We start from the raw sequence: 17,919 nt of genomic DNA, 5'->3' as shown, positions 1-17,919 counted from the left end.
TATCTATCTATCTATCTATCTATCTATCTATCTATCTATCTATCTATCTATCTATCTATCTATCTATCTATCAACTCAGCAAAAAAGAAATGTCCTCTTATTCAACTGCTTTTATCTCAGCTGAATCTTACATTGTGGACATTGCAGTGTATTGCTCTGGCCAAATCTGCAGTCCTCATGCCTCCCTGCAGCAGGACTATGGCATGTTCACGCAGGTGATCAGGGATCCTGGTCACTTCTGGTCACACATATCTTTCTTCAGGCGTTTTTCAGAGTCAACAGAAAGGTCTTTGGATTTTACAAAGTTATCTTTAAAATACTTTATCCTGAGCAGGGATGTTTCTTTTCTTTTTTTCCCCTTTTTTTTTGCCGAGTTTAAATGCCTAGTACTTTTGTATTTTGTTCTGCTTTGGGCAATACTCTGTTTTACCCTCTTCTGGGGTTTGTTTGGATTTATGTGCCTCTCACGTAGCGTCAGAAATATTGTAATTACGAGTTCTGGGCAAATGAGAAAAGTCGTGCTTATGAGTGGAAAACTTGTGTAAAAAGGTGTGATGTATGGAACAGCTGATTAAATTAATCATGGTTTGCTTAATGTAACACAAACATTTAGTTTTTATAGCCTACCATGTATAATTAAGTGATGTAAATCACTTATTTATACATGAATACATGATTAAATTAAATCAAATGTTGGGTTTATTGTTCACAATATAATTTTGTTTTGTTTAGGCAACTTCCGTGTTATGTTTCCTACTTGAATGAGGTGTCGCAATAAAGAATGCCCAACTTGGAGGAACGATTTTCCCAGGTGCATATGAAGGAAGTATTATACCACACTAATAGGTTAACCAATGTGGGTTGAGATAATTAGTGGATGAAGTGTTGCAAATTGAGGGAATGAATGTGATTATTTAGAAAGTGCGTCTGTTGTTAGCTAATGTGTGTGGGTGAGGAAAAAAGCGGGGGGAAATCTTTTGGGATCCTTTTTTTTTCTCTCTTTGGGAATTTAGTGGAATATTATTTGTTTGGGAGACGGCTATGTTTGTAAAACCTGAGGACATAACCTTTAGCTCTCCTCAAGCCTTGTCTTACACACCGTTTCTTCACATAAAACCCAGCCAGCATGTCATGCTTCCCTTTCCCCTGTCTACCTTTTTTATACCCCCTTTCCCCTCATATCTCTCTATAAATGACAGAAATAATAAAAAATTAAAATTCTTAAAGGCCTGAGTGACTTGCAACAACCTCCACTAATTAGCCCAAGTTACATAAAATAGCATATTATTGGGCAAATCCAAAATGAAAACTCAAAAGAGTGTGATTGAGGAAGTAAAAAACAAACAAAAAAAAGCAGGGATGTAACAATGTGTTATTCATGGATGGATGACAATGAAATGTGTTCAGAGTCCCCTGTGCATAGTACATGAGTCATCACTGAAAAGTCTAGAACGGGAATAGTCACATGAAGTGCCATGGCATTTGTCATCTGCTTCATAGAACCACTTAATTCAATTAAATGTAGTGCATTTTAAAATGCATATGGTCCCAAAGCAAGTTTGCTAAAAATAAAACCTGGACTGAAACTAGTTTGTCTTTTTAAAATAAACTCTTTAGTCTGGCTGAAATTGTGCCTGTCAGATTTTTGCAGAGTTAGACTAACAGACTTAGATAATATGATTTGTAGCTCTGCATGGTCCAACAAGTACACACATAAATCGACCTACAATTGGTCACGTCATTGTGCATATGATGTAACGTGTATTTAATCATTTAAATATTCAGTTACGCATAGTGTCATGTATACTTGGACAGACAAATAATGAATGTAGCTCGACTACACAAAAACCCATAAATTAATTATGACTGTTCACGTAAACACAATGACAAGGACAAATGCCCTAGTCAGGGTCATTTTTCTTGTGTTGAGAGGATGGTAATCTACTTTTCATTTTCTACTTGTAGTAAGTCCAAAAACCTCAAATTTGAATTGTAGCCTTTTTTCATGATTTTGCTATCTAACTGCACTGTTTAAAGACTATGGAAGACTAGGAGATCATGTTTAATGTCATGATGTTCTTTGACAAACGTCTAATTAAAGACTTTTAATCTGGAATCACCAAAGGTGTCCACTGAATGTGTCATTCTCTGTGATTTACAGGCAATTCATTAATGCCTGTAAGGGAAACAGGTAAATTTAGCTCAAAGGGAATCATTTAAGATTTTAAAGGGAATTTGGACAGAATCAGTTTTACGGCTGATCACTGAGACGGCCAGCGATTCACTGAACGGGCCGTATAACATCAACTCTGCAATGGATATTTATATCCAAAATATAGTGAAAACACTATTAATTAGCACAGTAACAAAATCGACAGTTTAAGACATTAACTTGTAAGCACAAAACACAAGATACTTCTCTTTTCAATATAAATAAGGCTTTATTGGATAAATCTAAGACATATAAACTAATCTAACACATGAACACACGCATTCACACGTTCACACAAGTTGCAGAAAGCGAGAAAGTAAGGAAATAATGAGTTTAAGGAAATGAAAATGTGAAATCCCAAGTTTAGAGGTCTCTCATAAAGAATTTCAGTCTGTTCTTTGTCGTCGAGGTGGGGGAAGTCAATCCAAAGAGCTCGTGATCGTCACTGGTTTACATGTGATGGTCATGCTGTGCATCTCTGACCATTTAATCTTGATTACTTGCCCCCAAAATTGACAATCTCCTTGGAATTGTCAATAAGTGTTCTTTTGTTTAAATGCTGTGAGCTACTCAAAGCTGCTAGTTGGTTCAGGCTTGTGGCACCAGGACCTGATTTACGAACATCCTGTGTCTTGGGCCTCTGTGGAATTCGGCTCCTCGTGTTTCAACTGTTCTTTATCAAATCTTAAATTGTCTGATTCGGTCTGATACCCTACATGCCTAACTGAGCAATCATAAGGGCCTTCCCTTGCACATGAGCGATTAAGAGATTGCAAACATACAGAATGATTAAAACTAATCAACATCCTTGTGTAATCAAGAGTTAAATTAGTGCAGAACTCCCTCTTTGAAATTCACACTCAAAATAAATAAATGAATAAATAAAAATTAGCCCTTGTTCCTGCTCAGAAATTTTCAGTAGCAAGCACTGTTTGTATTTTAATTTAACAATACTTGACTCTTCAAGCCAATTCATTGTTTGCAATTCTATTCTTACTTGTTTGTCATTAAGAATGCCTCTACCTATTCTCACTTGTTGTTTGTCAGAATGCCTCTACAGAGAAAAGCAGTGCAATGAAATGAGTTCAGTATGTTTATCTGTGTATGTGTGTGTGTGTGTGTGTGTGTGTGTGTTCTCAGTTCCTCGGACTCTAAAGTGTTGGTGCACTTTGTAAATCAGTCGGGGGTAAAGAGCAGCGTGTTTGTCACAGAGGGAGAGACTCCTCTAGATGTTGTCATCAAGAAAAATCTTGACATCAGCGGCTTTGGTAATAAAACCATTTTTTGTGTAATTTTGGCTCCATGTGATCGCTCTAAGTACCTTTTTTTATGTGTGTGTGTTATGGAACTTTTGCTCCATTTTCTCACTTGTTTTCCTTTTAACATATTCTATCCCATTTTATTATGACTTATATGTGACAAAATAATTTGTACTTATAGTCAGCATGAAATAGGAATGCTCATTTTTTCTTTGATGTAATGTATAGCTGAGTGAAACAGCTTCTCAAATTAGAAAATAAATGTAGGGTGGGACTTGATTTTGTATATTGAAAATTGATTGGAAACGTCTCGGTTACGTATGCAACCCTCGTTCCCTGAAGGAGGGAACGGAGACGTATGTCAGAACTGACCGACAAATTGGGGATCGCTTTGGGAGACCAATCTACTTTGAGTGTAAGAAAAACGAGCCAATGCACATTGGCATGTGATAATTGCCACAGCTGCTCTGCGCTGCAGTGCAAGTATTTAATGAGCAGCCGGTGCGTCGCATATTTGCTTTTCCGTTGAGGAGCCGAGCTAGTGACTCGGCCATACAGAGGAGGTACAACGACTGTGGCGATGGGACGAAGGGTTCAGGGAACGAGGGTTACATACGTAACCGAGACGTTCCCTTTCATTCGGTCACGTTCGACGTACGTCGGAACTGACCGATGAATTGGGGATATCTACCAACACGCCACTGTCGCTGGCCCTTCCAGCGCTCTGCTTGAGACTCCTGGACCGCCCCCAACTGTTGGAGCGGGAGTCAGGGCTCTAAGCAGAGAAGGTCAGTCACTGCTGTTCCGCAAGACCCACTCAGTGTGACTATTTGGATAATGCTGGGAAAGCGTGCCCTAAAAGGGAAGGGAATGCTGGGGAGGCCACATCCTGCCCGTAGGAAGTAAAATGTGGCGGTTACACATATGGACTAGCCAATTAGGGTAATACAACATATGGAAGTCTCTGGGGTGGTTCCAGCCTAGTTCTAGGGGGGAAAGAACACCAGCAGAGACGACAGAGCGGGCTCTGTCGAGAGAAAGACACGGGCTAGCCGGCCTGGGTAGCCTTACCGTGGAAGACATATGGGATCGCCGCAGGGACGCTCCACCACGTCTAGCTGCCGGGGGGTGACAGATGGACTCACAGGGTTAGCCATTTCTGGGGAACTCTACTGGAGCAATAGACGCACGTATCCAGCCCAGCAGGCGGGAGTGGCGTTGCAAGCCGACACTAGAACGGGTTCTTGGCGCTACTGGCCACTGGGGGCGAGTACACGGGAAGATACCGGCTCTACATGAAGGCTATAGAATCTAGCGAACGTGTTAGGTGTAGCCCAGCCCGCAGCTCTACAAATATATGTCAGCGAGGCGCCTTGAGCCAGCACCCAGGAGGAAGCAACACTCCTAGTTGAGTGTGCTCGCAACCCGAACGGGCAAAGCACGTCTTGGGATTGGTAAGCCAAGACAATAGCATCCACTATCCAGTGGGCTAACCTCTGTTTGGAGACAGCCTTTCCCTTCTGCTGGCCTCCATAACAGACAAAGAGCTGGTCTGAGGTTCTGAAGCTTTGTGTTCTGTTCACTTACAGCCGCAGAGCACGGAGGGGACAGAGAAAAGCTAGGGCTGGGTCTGCCTCCTCCGAGGGCAGTGCTTGCAGGCTCACTACCTGGTCCCTGAAGGGAGTGGTAGGAACCTTGGGCACATATCCAGGCCGGGGTCTCAGGACAACATGAGAGTTGGCCGGCCCGAATTCTAGGCACGATTCATCGACTGAAAATGCCTGCAGGTCCCCTACCCTCTTGATGGAAGCCAATGCAGTCAGGAGAACTGTCTTTAGTGACAGAATTTTCAACTCAGCTGACTGCAAAGGTTCAAAGGGAGGTCTCTGCAGTGCCGTGAGCACCAGAGACAGGTCCCAAGAGGGTACCGAGGTAGGACGAGGAGGGTTCAACGGAGCACCATGTCCCTGTGTTCGCACAACTGGTCCCGAGACTGTGTCAGTATCAGACAGTCGTCGAGATAGTTGAGAATGTGAACGCCGTGTTCTCTGAGTGGAACAATGGCTGCCTCCGTGACCTTCGTAAAGACGCGAGGTGACAGGGACAGCCCAAAGGGTAGGACCTTGTACTGATAAGTCCGACCCTCGAACGCAAACCATAGGAACGGCCTGTTTCGAGGGAGAATCGATACATGAAAGTACGCGTCCTTCAGGTCGATCACTGCAAACCAATCTCGGGGACGGATGCACTCGAAAATGCATTTTTTGCGTTAACATCTTGAACGGGAGCTTGTGCAGGGCCCGGTTCAAGGTTCGCAGGTCCAAGATTGGCCGTAACCCACCACCTTTCTTGGGCACAATGAAGTAGGGGCTGTAAAACCCTGCCTTCATATCGGCTGGAGGGACCGGCTCGATCGCGTCCTTCGCCAGTAGGGCGCCGATCTCCGTCCGTAAGACAGGGGCATCGCTGCTCCACACAGAGGTGAAGTGGAGTCTGCGTGTGCTGCGCCACACCTACCTGGTTCTCGGGTGGGGCAGAGGGTGTGAGAGAAGGCCTGGTTGCGTCCTCGACCCACACACTGCTGCCTGCTGGCGAAGAGAGAGGGGGAAGGGAGTGGCAAGGTGTTTGCAAAACGTCGCACACTGCCAACCGCGCCCTCTTGTGACCCAGAGATAGAGGAAATTGCTCTTTTTTTGAAAATGTGGGTACTGCTGGACACCGAGGAGCTAGCTATGGAACAAAAACAAAAGGAAACAAAGGATTCTCCACCCGGCCCTCCTCCGGGGGAGGGAGTGGTGCGGACACCATCTCCCGGAGAGCAGATCCTCCCATCTCTGGGATCACCCGTCTCAGGGCCGCTTACCCTTACGCTTACCGCCTGGTTTGGCGGGGGCCGGGACAGGCTGGGCGTTCCCCTTGAGCCGGGGGGCACCTTCGGCGACGAGCAGATGAAGGCGCTGCAGCCGACTACTGGGTGGAGGCAGCAGCTGATCATCGGGGCAGGATGTGCTTAATCGCCTCCGTCTGTTTCTGTGCTGCTGAAAATTGCTGGGCTAAGTTTTCAACAGCGTCGCCGAAGAGGCCGGCCTGACAGACAGGGGCGTTGAGAAACCGAACTTTGTCGGGCCCACGCATATCTGCCAGGTTCAGCCACAGGTGAACGGCCTGTTTCGAGGGAGAATCGATACATGAAAGTACGCGTCCTTCAGGTCGATCACTGCAAACCAATCTCGGGGACGGATGCACTCGAAAATGCATTTTTTGCGTTAACATCTTGAACGGGAGCTTGTGCAGGGCCCGGTTCAAGGTTTGCAGGTCCAAGATTGGCCATAACCCACCACCTTTCTTGGGCACAATGAAGTAGGGGCTGTAAAACCCTGCCTTCATATCGGCTGGAGGGACCGGCTCGATCGCGTCCTTCGCCAGTAGGGCGCCGATCTCCGTCCGTAAGACAGGGGCATCGCTGCTCCACACAGAGGTGAAGTGGAGTCTGCGTGTGCTGCGCCACACCTACCTGGTTCTCGGGTGGGGCAGAGGGTGTGAGAGAAGGCCTGGTTGCGTCCTCGACCCACACACTGCTGCCTGCTGGCGAAGAGAGAGGGGGAAGGGAGTGGCAAGGTGTTTGCAACACGTCACACACTGCCAACCCCGCCCTCTCGTGACCCAGAGATAGAGGAAATTGCTCTTTTTTTTTAAATGTGGGTACCGCTGGACTCCGAGGAGCCAGCGGCGGAACAAAAACAAAAGGAAACAAAGGATTCTCCACCCGGCCCTCCTCCGGGGGAGGGAGTGGTGCGGACACCATCTCCCGGAGAGCAGATCCTCCCATCTCTGGGATCACCCGTCTCAGGGCCGCTTACCCTTACGCTTACCGCCTGGTTTGGCGGGGGCCGGGACAGGCTGGGCGTTCCCCTTGAGCCGGGGGGCACCTTCGGCGACGAGCAGATGAAGGCGCTGCAGCCGACTACTGGGTGGAGGCAGCAGCTGATCATCGGGGCAGGATGTGCTTAATCGCCTCCGTCTGTTTCTGTGCTGCTGAAAATTGCTGGGCTAAGTTTTCAACAGCGTCGCCGAAGAGGCCGGCCTGACAGACAGGGGCGTTGAGAAACCGAACTTTGTCGGGCCCACGCATATCTGCCAGGTTCAGCCACAGGTGGCGCTCCTGGACCACTAAGGTGGACATCACCCGATCCAGGGAGCGTGCAGTGACTTTCGTTGCCCGTAGGGCAAGGTCCGTCGCTGTACGCAGTTCCTGCATAACCCCTGGGTCAGAACTAACCCTCGTGCAGTTCCTTGAGCGCTTTGGCCTGGTAGACCTGCAGGAGCGCCATGGCATGCAGGACGGAAGCTGCTTCTCCACAAGCTGTGTAAGCCTTGCCCGCCAGAGAGGACGAGAACTTACACGCTCGGGAGTGGAGATGCGGATTACCCTGCCGAGAGGTAGCGGTCTTATGACAGTTGCATCGCCACAGACCACTCCACTGGGAGGAGCTCCACGTACCCCTTAAAAACATAAAACATAAGCAGGAACAGCACATGTGTTTGGCTCCGAAGCGAAAAGCAAATATGCGACGCACCGGCTGCTCATTAAATACTCGCGCTGCAGTGCAGAGCAGCTGTGGCAATTATTGCATGCCAATGTGCATTGGCTCGTCTTTCTTACACTCGAAGTAGATTGGCATGTATAGTAACTTATATATAGTCCTTTTCCAGTAAGATTCTGTCTTGCTCTTGTGTCATACATTTTTTTTTCCAGTTCCCACACACATATGACACTTCAGTCTTCACCTTGTTGCATTTGTCAAAGCTGTCAAAAGAAAGATGCTTTCCCTTGTTGACGCATACAATTGAAAAACAACAAGGTTCAGCCACAGGTGGTAATTGTTTACAGAACAATTAAGGCCCAATTTTATTATTTATTTAGACGCTTTGCATGAAATATGTTATAAATGGAAGACTGACAGTTCTTAGTGTTATTAGCAAAAAAATAAAATATTTTTTTTTTTAAGTTTGTGTGTGTGTATGTTTGTGTCTTAGGAGCACGTGAGGGCACTCTGGCCTGTTCCACCTGTCACCTGATATTTGAGGAGAGTGTGTATGACAAACTGGAACCAATAGTGGATGAAGAGGTTGACATGCTGGATTTAGCTTATGGACTCACCAAGACGTAAGACACCTGGATCTAAAGTGTCAGAGTGTTAAGTCAGTAATGCTTTAAGTGAGTTAGAATGATTGTAGAGGATTCAACCATTGCTAATCACAGACATCTGACTTCTCCCAGAAGGTCTGAGAGTCTCTCGATATTGATAGCACATCCCACTCCCTCAAATTATATACAATATCCCGGAAATCGAGAGAGCAATGGTATTTACTTTACATGGTATTAAAGTGCATTTTCAGTGAACCTTTAACAAGTTGTCAGCCGAGATGCAGTTACCGTTTACGGGTGAGCATGAAAGAAGAAAAATTAAAAGGATAAATGCTATGATTTTTGGTGCTAATGTTATACAAATTTAGGGGCTTTATTCATGTATTACTACACGAAGAGGCCAAACTCTAATATAATATAATATAATATAATATAATATAATATAATATAATATAATATAATGGGGTGGTGGTAATGCTACCTCACTGAAATTAGTTTTTGCTGGGTGGGATGTCTGTAATCACATCAATGCATCTTAGACAATGACGAAAACTGTCTTTGTGAAAAACATGTAATGGATGTTTTCGTCAAATGACAAACTTTGAGTTAAAACTATACTGCAAAAATGAACATTCTGTTGACTGTGATAATTTTTTTTTATGTTGTCCTGTCATTGATTCAGATCTCGTTTGGGGTGTCAGGTGTCTGTGGAGCACTGGATGGACGGAATGACAGTTAACGTTCCGCAAGAGATCAATGATCAACAAGGAAAACAAGAGGCAGTGAGCAGCAAATGATACACAAGCTCTCACACGTACAATCACCATGTTAACTTTACACTTAATATACAGTCAGAAATATTTTTCTTTTCCAAAGTTGTTTTTGTCTTGTTCTGTTTGATGGCATAGGAACATGGTACTTTGAAATTCGACAAAATAATAAAATGAACGTGACCCACCAGTATGCCTCTGTTTATCACCTAAATGAATCTTAACACAGCAAAGAATGGGATGAATATTTCTTGCCTTAAGTGATGTTGTGACTTAGAAGCTTGCTTGAAAGAATACATTACAATATTTGCACTTAGGGCTTAGCAACGCCTATAACGCATGTGCATTAGACTCACCTCCAACTCAACTGCATGTTTGGAAGTTTAAAATCACATGGTTCTGGATCAATGTGAATGTGTGAGTCAAAGTGGAACAGCACAGCAAGTTAATACAGTTGTTAGCCTACACAGCATAAGACCATTAGATCAGTACTGCTTAAAACTTCGGGCAAGTAAGCCAAAGGTCCTTCATCCAAAAAACCAAGGTGTTGAACTCAAGAATCACCTTATAACCTATACTTAACCTCAGGCTGTTCTGGGGGCACTACATGTTTCTGATAGTATCAGCTTTACAACAGCTTTGCTTGAAGAAAGATGTTTTTTAATACAGTGTGAGGACCTTCAGTGTATTGATATTCTTTAGACATTCTGTTTAAAATGTTGTGCTCTTTTCCCCCACAGATTTTTGCAGTTAAATAGCATATACACTCTTTTCATACTTTGTTTTATAGATAATATCTATTTTTGTTTTGTATAATTTTATAATTTTTTATTATTTATGGCCAAAGTCTGAAAATCTGTTTGACATTGTTAGAATTCACCAGGGTTGTTCGAAATTCAGAAGAACTGGCTTCCTTGCAATTCATGAGTTAGAATTTGAATTGAATTAGCCACGCCCCCAGATTTGGTTGCACCCCACATAATGATAAATTATACTTATTTAAACTGATATGAAACGTCCTTAAATTCAGATTTCTATTTGCTGCCTTAGTTCAAATTAACTTAAATTCAGGAGTTGAATTGAAAGTTGGCAATCTCAGTTCAGCTGTGAATGGTGTAATGCACACTTGACAGAAAACAAGACGAGTGCTGGGTGTCATGATAATGGTGATTCAAATGCAACATTTTATTGATGCAGGACCAAATGCTAAAACCTAAGCTTAACAAAAACTAGAACAGCATTCTTTTGCAACATTGCAAGCACTGGTAATTCTTTCTGGAAATGCAAATGTGCTTTTCTTATTAACCTCATAAAATGTCATTTCTGAAAGAGAAATTTCCATTTGTAATTATTGTTTGATGTTCTAATAAACAACTACTGTACACAGAATTGAAATACTAAATGTAAACAAAACATGTTTAGATTTAATTAACATGCATTCACACTCCCACATGCATTGCAACACATAATAACAATGAAACAAATTTCACAATTCTTTTCTGTAGCAAGGAACTTGTGCACTCAAACTGTCATCAGCAGCTGCTAACATGCTCAGCACGCTAAACACTGGTTATCTAAATCATATTAAGTATGTAAGAGTAATTTATTATAACATGATCCCTGATACAGACAGCACTGCATCAATGCTACTTTTCTGGCATTTGTTTTTTCATGTATGTATCCAATCTACCTGTTCATCCATCCAGAAAGATTGCAGCAATATAGAGCCAATGAACACAAATGCACACTATAAATGATTAGATTATACAGAAGACATCCCGTGGTTCTGCTTTTTTGATTCTTTTCCTTAGACATTTTGCACAAGCATTAGTAGCTAATCTTACACATGCCCTGCTGCACACGGTTGAACATGAGGGTGTAATAAGGTCGCTTGTGTCAAACGAGGTGTCGCTGAACTTTGGAGACTCGTGCCCCCTCTCTTGGGGTATTTGACAAACTGACACCCCCTTAAATCGAGTGTCAACCACAGTCTGTCAAATACTCTAAGAGAAGAGTCTAGATCAGAGAGAGACTGGTAGATGTGTGAATAGACCTGGAGAGATGAGAAAAATTATATGAAAGCATGTTTAGTTCAGAAAGATCTTTCCCTTTCACTCCTCCCGTTCGTCAGATGTACTCAAACAAACTGAATAATCAATGATTCTTAAGTTTTTAGAAAGATTTTTCAGACTGAATACCAAAGAGAGTCCTTGAGTGGAGTGCAGCATCCAGCTCAAAATATCAGGTAATGAAAAAGGATTGAAAAAAAAGATCAAAATCCTATGAAAGACCTCATACAAGTTCAAATTTTTGATTATTTAATGGACGTTTTTCTATGCCCACCATGCTGCTCAGTTTCTCTTTACTGCTCTTCCTTTTTTAATACTAGTGTTCTTGTGTTCTCTTTCTAGCCTAGCTGAGGAGATGTTCAAACCTTTGGGTTCCTCGCTTCAGCGTTTGTTGGATCTGCAGGTCTCCTGGTGTTGGCCGGTGTTGCTTCCGCGGGGACGTGTGCTCTCCGGGGCACGTATGTATCAGGCGCTGATGAGTGTTTGTGTGAAGTGGACAGCATGTGTGTGATCACTAATAAGCCACCAGCACGAGGAGGAAGTAGAAGGGGGAAGATAACATGCAGCCTTTAGAGCAGGAAATATCTGGAGGTTAAGAGACAACACTGTATGTGTTAAAGTAGTTGTGAAATGTTTAAAGAAAAAAGGCTCTGAGTTTGCAATAACAGCCACAAACTCTCCCACCAAATTACTCCACAAACTGTAGCCCTGTGTGAGTTGCATTGGCTCAGCCTTCCCTGTAAAAAAAGAAATGTAGAAAAATAGATAATGTTCTGGCAGAAAATGACCAGTAACTTTTCCTGTTACGTTTACAGACAATTTTACCCTAAAATGCAACACAATGCATAGTTAATGGGTAAAACACCTGTGAAAAATCAATTCAGAAAGTTCCTTCATATTAACACAGTACATTGGGCTCTATATTTTACAGACTTTTCATGTGCACAATCCTTAGATCTGCCTTAAGTTGCCAGAGCTCCTGACTCCATTTAGACTCAAAACTGCCAACAATGTCCATGCTTGAGATATACTCAGAGTGTGTGTGTGCATATGGGGCATTTTCTTTTTAGTTAACATGAGCACTGTATCCTATGAAACAAACATATACTTGTTTGTTAAGAAAAGCGGTAACTTATACTAGCACATTATTATGGATCACTTTGGATTTCTGGTCAGATGAATAAACACGGACACCATTGAAGTCTCCCTCTGAACACAGTGACGTGATATTACTTTTGGTTCTCCTGTGGAGAGCCTGGTCTGACAACTTCTAATGGCATTAACCCTGCAGTCTTTGAAAACTGTTGGATGGATTTGGGATTCAATTATACTTTAATGCACTTAATATCACAAACACAACCCAGCAGTTCTCGCCTAGACTTAAACATGCCTTTCCCCTCCTCAGTAATGTCCTCACTAATGTGCTCTCTTCCACTTTCAACACCCACGACTGGTGCCCTTGAGCAAGGCACCTAACCCCCATTGCTCCCAGGGCACCACAGCAAATGGCTGTCCACTGCTTTGGGTGTGTGTTCATGGTGTGTGTGTTCACTACTCATTGCTGTGTGTGAGCACTTGGATGGGGAAAATGCAGAAGACAAATTCTGGGTATGTGTTACCATACTTGGCCTACACGTCACCTCACTAATGGAAAAATAATATGAAACTCAAATTCATTCCAACAAACTTTTTAATCAGTATGTGGGTTAATTTACTGTATTAAAGTGCAGTGGGTAAAAAATGAAAAAGCTACATTTGAGTTATGGTTGAGCGGAGTCTTCAGGCCCTCCTGGTGCTCAGCGTCGCTGGCTGGAAGTGATGGATTACAGTTTATTAAAGTGTAAATTGTAAATAATATGAACATCATTTTGAGAAGTGAGGAACTGATTCTTTGCCAGTCTGATTAAGAAGCTTTGGCTTTGGCTTTTCAGCTGCCTTTTAAACAATTTGAGAACACAGGGAAAAGTTGAAGTTTGAGGTTCGTAGTGCTGCCAGCAGCTGAACTGCTTTTAGAGTCCAGTTGCAAAATCAACAGACAAAATCTTCACAGACTGCTCTTGTGGTTGATTGGTGTTTTTGTGCTCAGCTGTCATGTGGTAATGTGTGAATTTCTGGTGGGGGATGTTGGATGCTCTGAGGTCTGGTGTTGTGAGAGTTTTCATGCCTTTATGCCCAAACACTGCTGACGAATGAGCTCAGTTTCAACCATAGACCTTCCCATTAGGCAGATGGCCTGGTCAGGCATCAAGCATTTTGTATCACTGGATCGTCAAGTTGGGTTGTAGTTTGACTGCCTTTGTACTTTATGAGCTACATTTATAAGCAATAAAATCCAGGAATCAGGATGCAATTTATATACATATGTGACCATGGGCCACAAAACCAGTCATAAGGGGGAATTTTTTGAAATTGAGATTGAGATACATAATCTAAAAGTTGAATAAATAAGCTTTCCATTGATGTATGGTTTGTTAGGATAGGACAATATTTGGCCGAGATACAACTATTTGAAAATCTGGAATCTGAGGTGCAAAAAAAAATCTAAATACTGAGAAAATCGCCTTTAAAGTTGTCCAGATGAAGTTCTTAGCTATGCATATTACTAATCAAAAATTAAGTTTTGATATATTTATGGTAGGAAATTTACAAAATGTCTTCATGGAACATGATCTTTACTTAATATCCAAATGATTTTTGGCATAAAAGAAAAATCGATAATTTTGACTCATACAATGTTTTTTTGGCTATTGCTAAAAATATACCCAAGCGACTTAAGACTGGTTTTGTGGTCCAGGGTCACATATTTAAATTTTAGATAAGTTACTAAATTAATAAAAAAATGTTTACAACATTCTGGGCTGTGCTGAAACCATAGGCATTAATGGTCTCTGCAATCTACTTAGGCTAATGAAGCTTTTGGGAAATGCAGCCTTGATCAATTCACACAATTAAATGATTCAGTAGCTTATAAAATAATTTTTACATTTCACCAGAAGTAATACTAAATAAATAAAACATTTTGTTGTGTAAAGACATTCACATTGTTAATAACAATGATTTGTTTTTCAGACAGCTGTTTATACATGCAAGGAGAGGAAACAGTGAATTTAATGGCTGATGATGAGTCTTTTGCCCTATTAAGAATGACTGAATCATTAGAGGGATGTAGCAATAGTCAAGTTAATGCAAACAGGTTGGCTGTGTGCTAGTTCAGTCTAATCAAGTTTGAGTGTTTGGCTGTCCTGGGTGTTTTATACCCGCTGTGCCTTCCTGCCACTTACTGTCACTTTAATGCACTGTAATGTGCTTTTATGAAAATGTAATTGCTCAGTGCACATGCAGTGCAGAGAACAAACCTACTGGTCAAACTTGGAGTGTTCCCATTGTTTTGGCTGGTTAAAAAAAAGCTGTAAGTCATACCTAAATAGCTTTTTGTCACCTCAAAAGTAAAAAGAAGTGACAATGTTTGCCCCTGTGGGCCATGAGCTATCAGTGTTGTGTCTAGGGACTGAAATTAACACCCGCCAACCTGCCAAATTCACCTGAAAATCAACCACTGTGTGTAACTTGGCAGGTTATGATTATGTTCTTTCACTTTGCATGCCATGGGTATGTTGGTGGTGAGACCGGGATAGCTTTTTTGAATGGATGTCAGTGAAGGAGATTCTTCAAGCTGAGTTTAGTACGGTGACTTTTGTGAGGAAACAGCTGATCATTTTATGAACCGACATCCTCTGTGCTAATCAATGTTTTTTGAAGTAAGCTTTATTTGGAGTTTACAATTTAAAAAAATGCTGTTTTAAAAGGGAAGTTATAGAGAATTTTGCAACAGGTAGGACAGAAAATGCAAGCGATTCAGTTTTTCATAATCAGATTTTATAAGAAATATATTGAAATCTAGTTTATCTAGTTCTAGCTCATCGGTCTGAAAAGCAAGGTATGCTGTGATTGGCCATTTCTAGTCGTGTTTATTTTTGGAAGGCCAAACAAAGTAGTTTCGCTTTCACAACGAAACACAGCGTCACACACGGTGGCCTAGAGGGAGCAGAGGCCGGGGGTTAGGGTGAGGAACGGCCGGAGGACTAGAGTGAGCAGAGGCGGCGGGCTTGAGAACGGCGCGGTTGGCGGATTCGACCGAAGGTGTGTCCGGAGGGCTTGCGGCAACCACATGTGACAACCCCGGGCTGGACTCCGCTTCGTCCATGGTGAAAGCCGATCCGGTGATCCACGGCGCAAAGTTGTTGTATTTCCTCAGCAACCAGCACGGATCAGCTCCAGGCATGACGAAGCAGATATCGTCCTCTTTTGGAAGGCCAAACAAAGTAGTTTCGCTTTCACAATGAAACACACAGCGCCTTCACGACATGGCGGCGGCAACAACAATACTACAGCGAGAATAAAAGTTACGCCTTCTTTCTTTGCGTGAACATTTGGGCGGTGTTATGCAAATCTTCCCACATCGTGACGTAGACATGTGGGGGCGTGTTAGAACGAGCTGTTTTTGGTAGGAGTAGCTGACTCTTAACTTTTATAAAGAATATCTCTTTGGATTTGAGACTTTAGTATTTACAACTTTACAGATCTTCTTTATGCACCAAGAGCTTGTAACACTCCAAAGAGAAAGGAAAAATTGAAATCGCATCATATGACCCCTTTAACTTGAGGTCGCTCCACTGTTAACTATGTAACTGTTACTATAGTTACTTTAAGTGTATGCAGATTCACATGAATTATGGACAAAAAAAACTGCACTTTTTGAGATTAAAGTCAATGTTTAGTATTCCTCAGTGTTTTCCTTATGTACATGACTCACTGCACAGCATGCGGCATTGGTGGTCCATCGACCAGCTTGAGAGTCTGTCTCACGCAGCTGAGACTATGCGGGTGAGAAACAAAGCATTGCCAAATTCATGCTGCCTGCAATTACAAGAATGGTGCCAAAAACAGAGGCACTTTTAATTCTTTTTAGAGTATTTCAGGAGTGAATTAGGCATTTTAGGTTTACATTTGCATAATTTGTTACATATAACTTACTATATAAAGATAATGCAGATATGCTAACACTTTCCTTATTTTCCTCTTGCTGTTGCTGTATAGAGGATAAGCTTAACTGACATGACATGATCCAAGTCTAAAATGTACAGTGAACGTGGAGCGATTGTGTTGTGTAAACAAGGATTATACAGTATGCTTATGTTTAACATTTATTTTAAGAATGTTTGTTAAGCAGCAGTTCTTTAACAGTGGTAGAATTACTAATTTACTAGCTGGTGTAGCTGCTACTGGCTTGTGTTGATGATGGTTACATTAATTTGTTAAGTGATGGCTCTGGCTAATATGAGCATATCTTACAGTGTTGCTCAGCTGGTTTATCTGCTGTTCATTGTTTTGTTTGTTTTTTTGTTGTTATTGCTGTTCATGAAATTTTCACTGGAAGACAAAGAAAAAGAGGAGCATAATGAAGAGTGCAAAAGATGGTAATTATAATGCAGTTCTGGAAAGGGAAGGAGTGTGTACTGTGTTATTGAGGGCATGCATGTCAGAAGGAGGATGACAATTATGTTAATGTACAGTTACATTCATATTGTAAGATTTACAGCACACAAAAAAAACGGATGCTAAGAAAAACAGCAGATGAAGAAGCGACCATACAAACACATATACGCCATGACTCATACCCTCCAATTTATATCTATGAAATCGGATCAGAATATGTATGGAATTGTACATGAATTTCTTTTTTTTTATTTTTCTGAATTCACTCAGTAAAGCTTGTGTTCAGTGATCTCTGACTCACAACCATGACTGCACTCAGCAGCCTCCACCCTCCACACTGCGGCTGAGAGTGTGTCACAACAGCAAAGTTTCAGGCTTGATTCTCACAGAGTGTGTTTGAAAGAAAGAGAGGGAAACTTCAGTTACACCTTCTAAAGAAAACGACGCTTCCTTCGAAGAGACACCTCTTCTCTGTTTTTATGCTTGTCATGCAGTTATCTACAGCAGACAAAATAGCAGACAAAAAAAGAATAAGGCTTGAGAAAAAGAGAGAAAGGGAGTTGTTTAGAGGTATATATTTAATCAGAAGCTTGGTTTGGAGGGATCTGGGTTTCGGTTCTGGTTTGGATCAGATCTTGACTGCAGCTTTACAGATGGACTAGATGGAGATATAGATCAGCAAAGCGTTACAACCACACCAGTCATGATGACTCACATACACTCATATCACACTCTCACACGCATACATAGATGCTCTTATCTGCTCCTATCAAAGCATCAAATATAAAATAAAAATCTATTTCATTAGTTTATGTTCTGTTGAACATATCCATGTCTCTGTTGCTATGTGCATCTGTTTGTGTATTACAGTGTGTGTGTCCAGTCTGGTCATATTTGTGCATGAATGTGTACTACTTATGTCTACAAGTGTGCATGTGTGTTTGTGTGTGGCTGTGTGTGTGTG

General features: G+C 42.2%; 1 protein-coding gene across 1 annotated transcript in view; it reads left to right on the top strand.

Annotated features, from left to right (window-relative positions):
• Positions 1–9,417, top strand: part of LOC107663211 (adrenodoxin-like) — a 21,410-nt gene extending 11,993 nt beyond the window's left edge. Inside the window, exons 2-5 of the mRNA XM_016453387.1 lie at positions 3,260–3,281; positions 3,353–3,480; positions 8,509–8,638; positions 9,303–9,417. Coding sequence (XP_016308873.1) covers positions 3,260–3,281; positions 3,353–3,480; positions 8,509–8,638; positions 9,303–9,417 — 395 coding nt within the window. The remainder of the gene's footprint in view (positions 1–3,259; positions 3,282–3,352; positions 3,481–8,508; positions 8,639–9,302) is intronic.
• The last annotated feature ends 8,502 nt before the right edge of the window (positions 9,418–17,919 follow it).

The sequence above is a fragment of the Sinocyclocheilus anshuiensis genome, unplaced genomic scaffold (genome assembly GCF_001515605.1).
Source record: "Sinocyclocheilus anshuiensis isolate Anshui unplaced genomic scaffold, SAMN03320099.WGS_v1.1 scaffold1301, whole genome shotgun sequence".
Taxonomy (NCBI): Eukaryota; Metazoa; Chordata; class Actinopteri; order Cypriniformes; family Cyprinidae; genus Sinocyclocheilus; species Sinocyclocheilus anshuiensis.
This window is presented reverse-complemented; position numbering and strand designations above follow the sequence as displayed.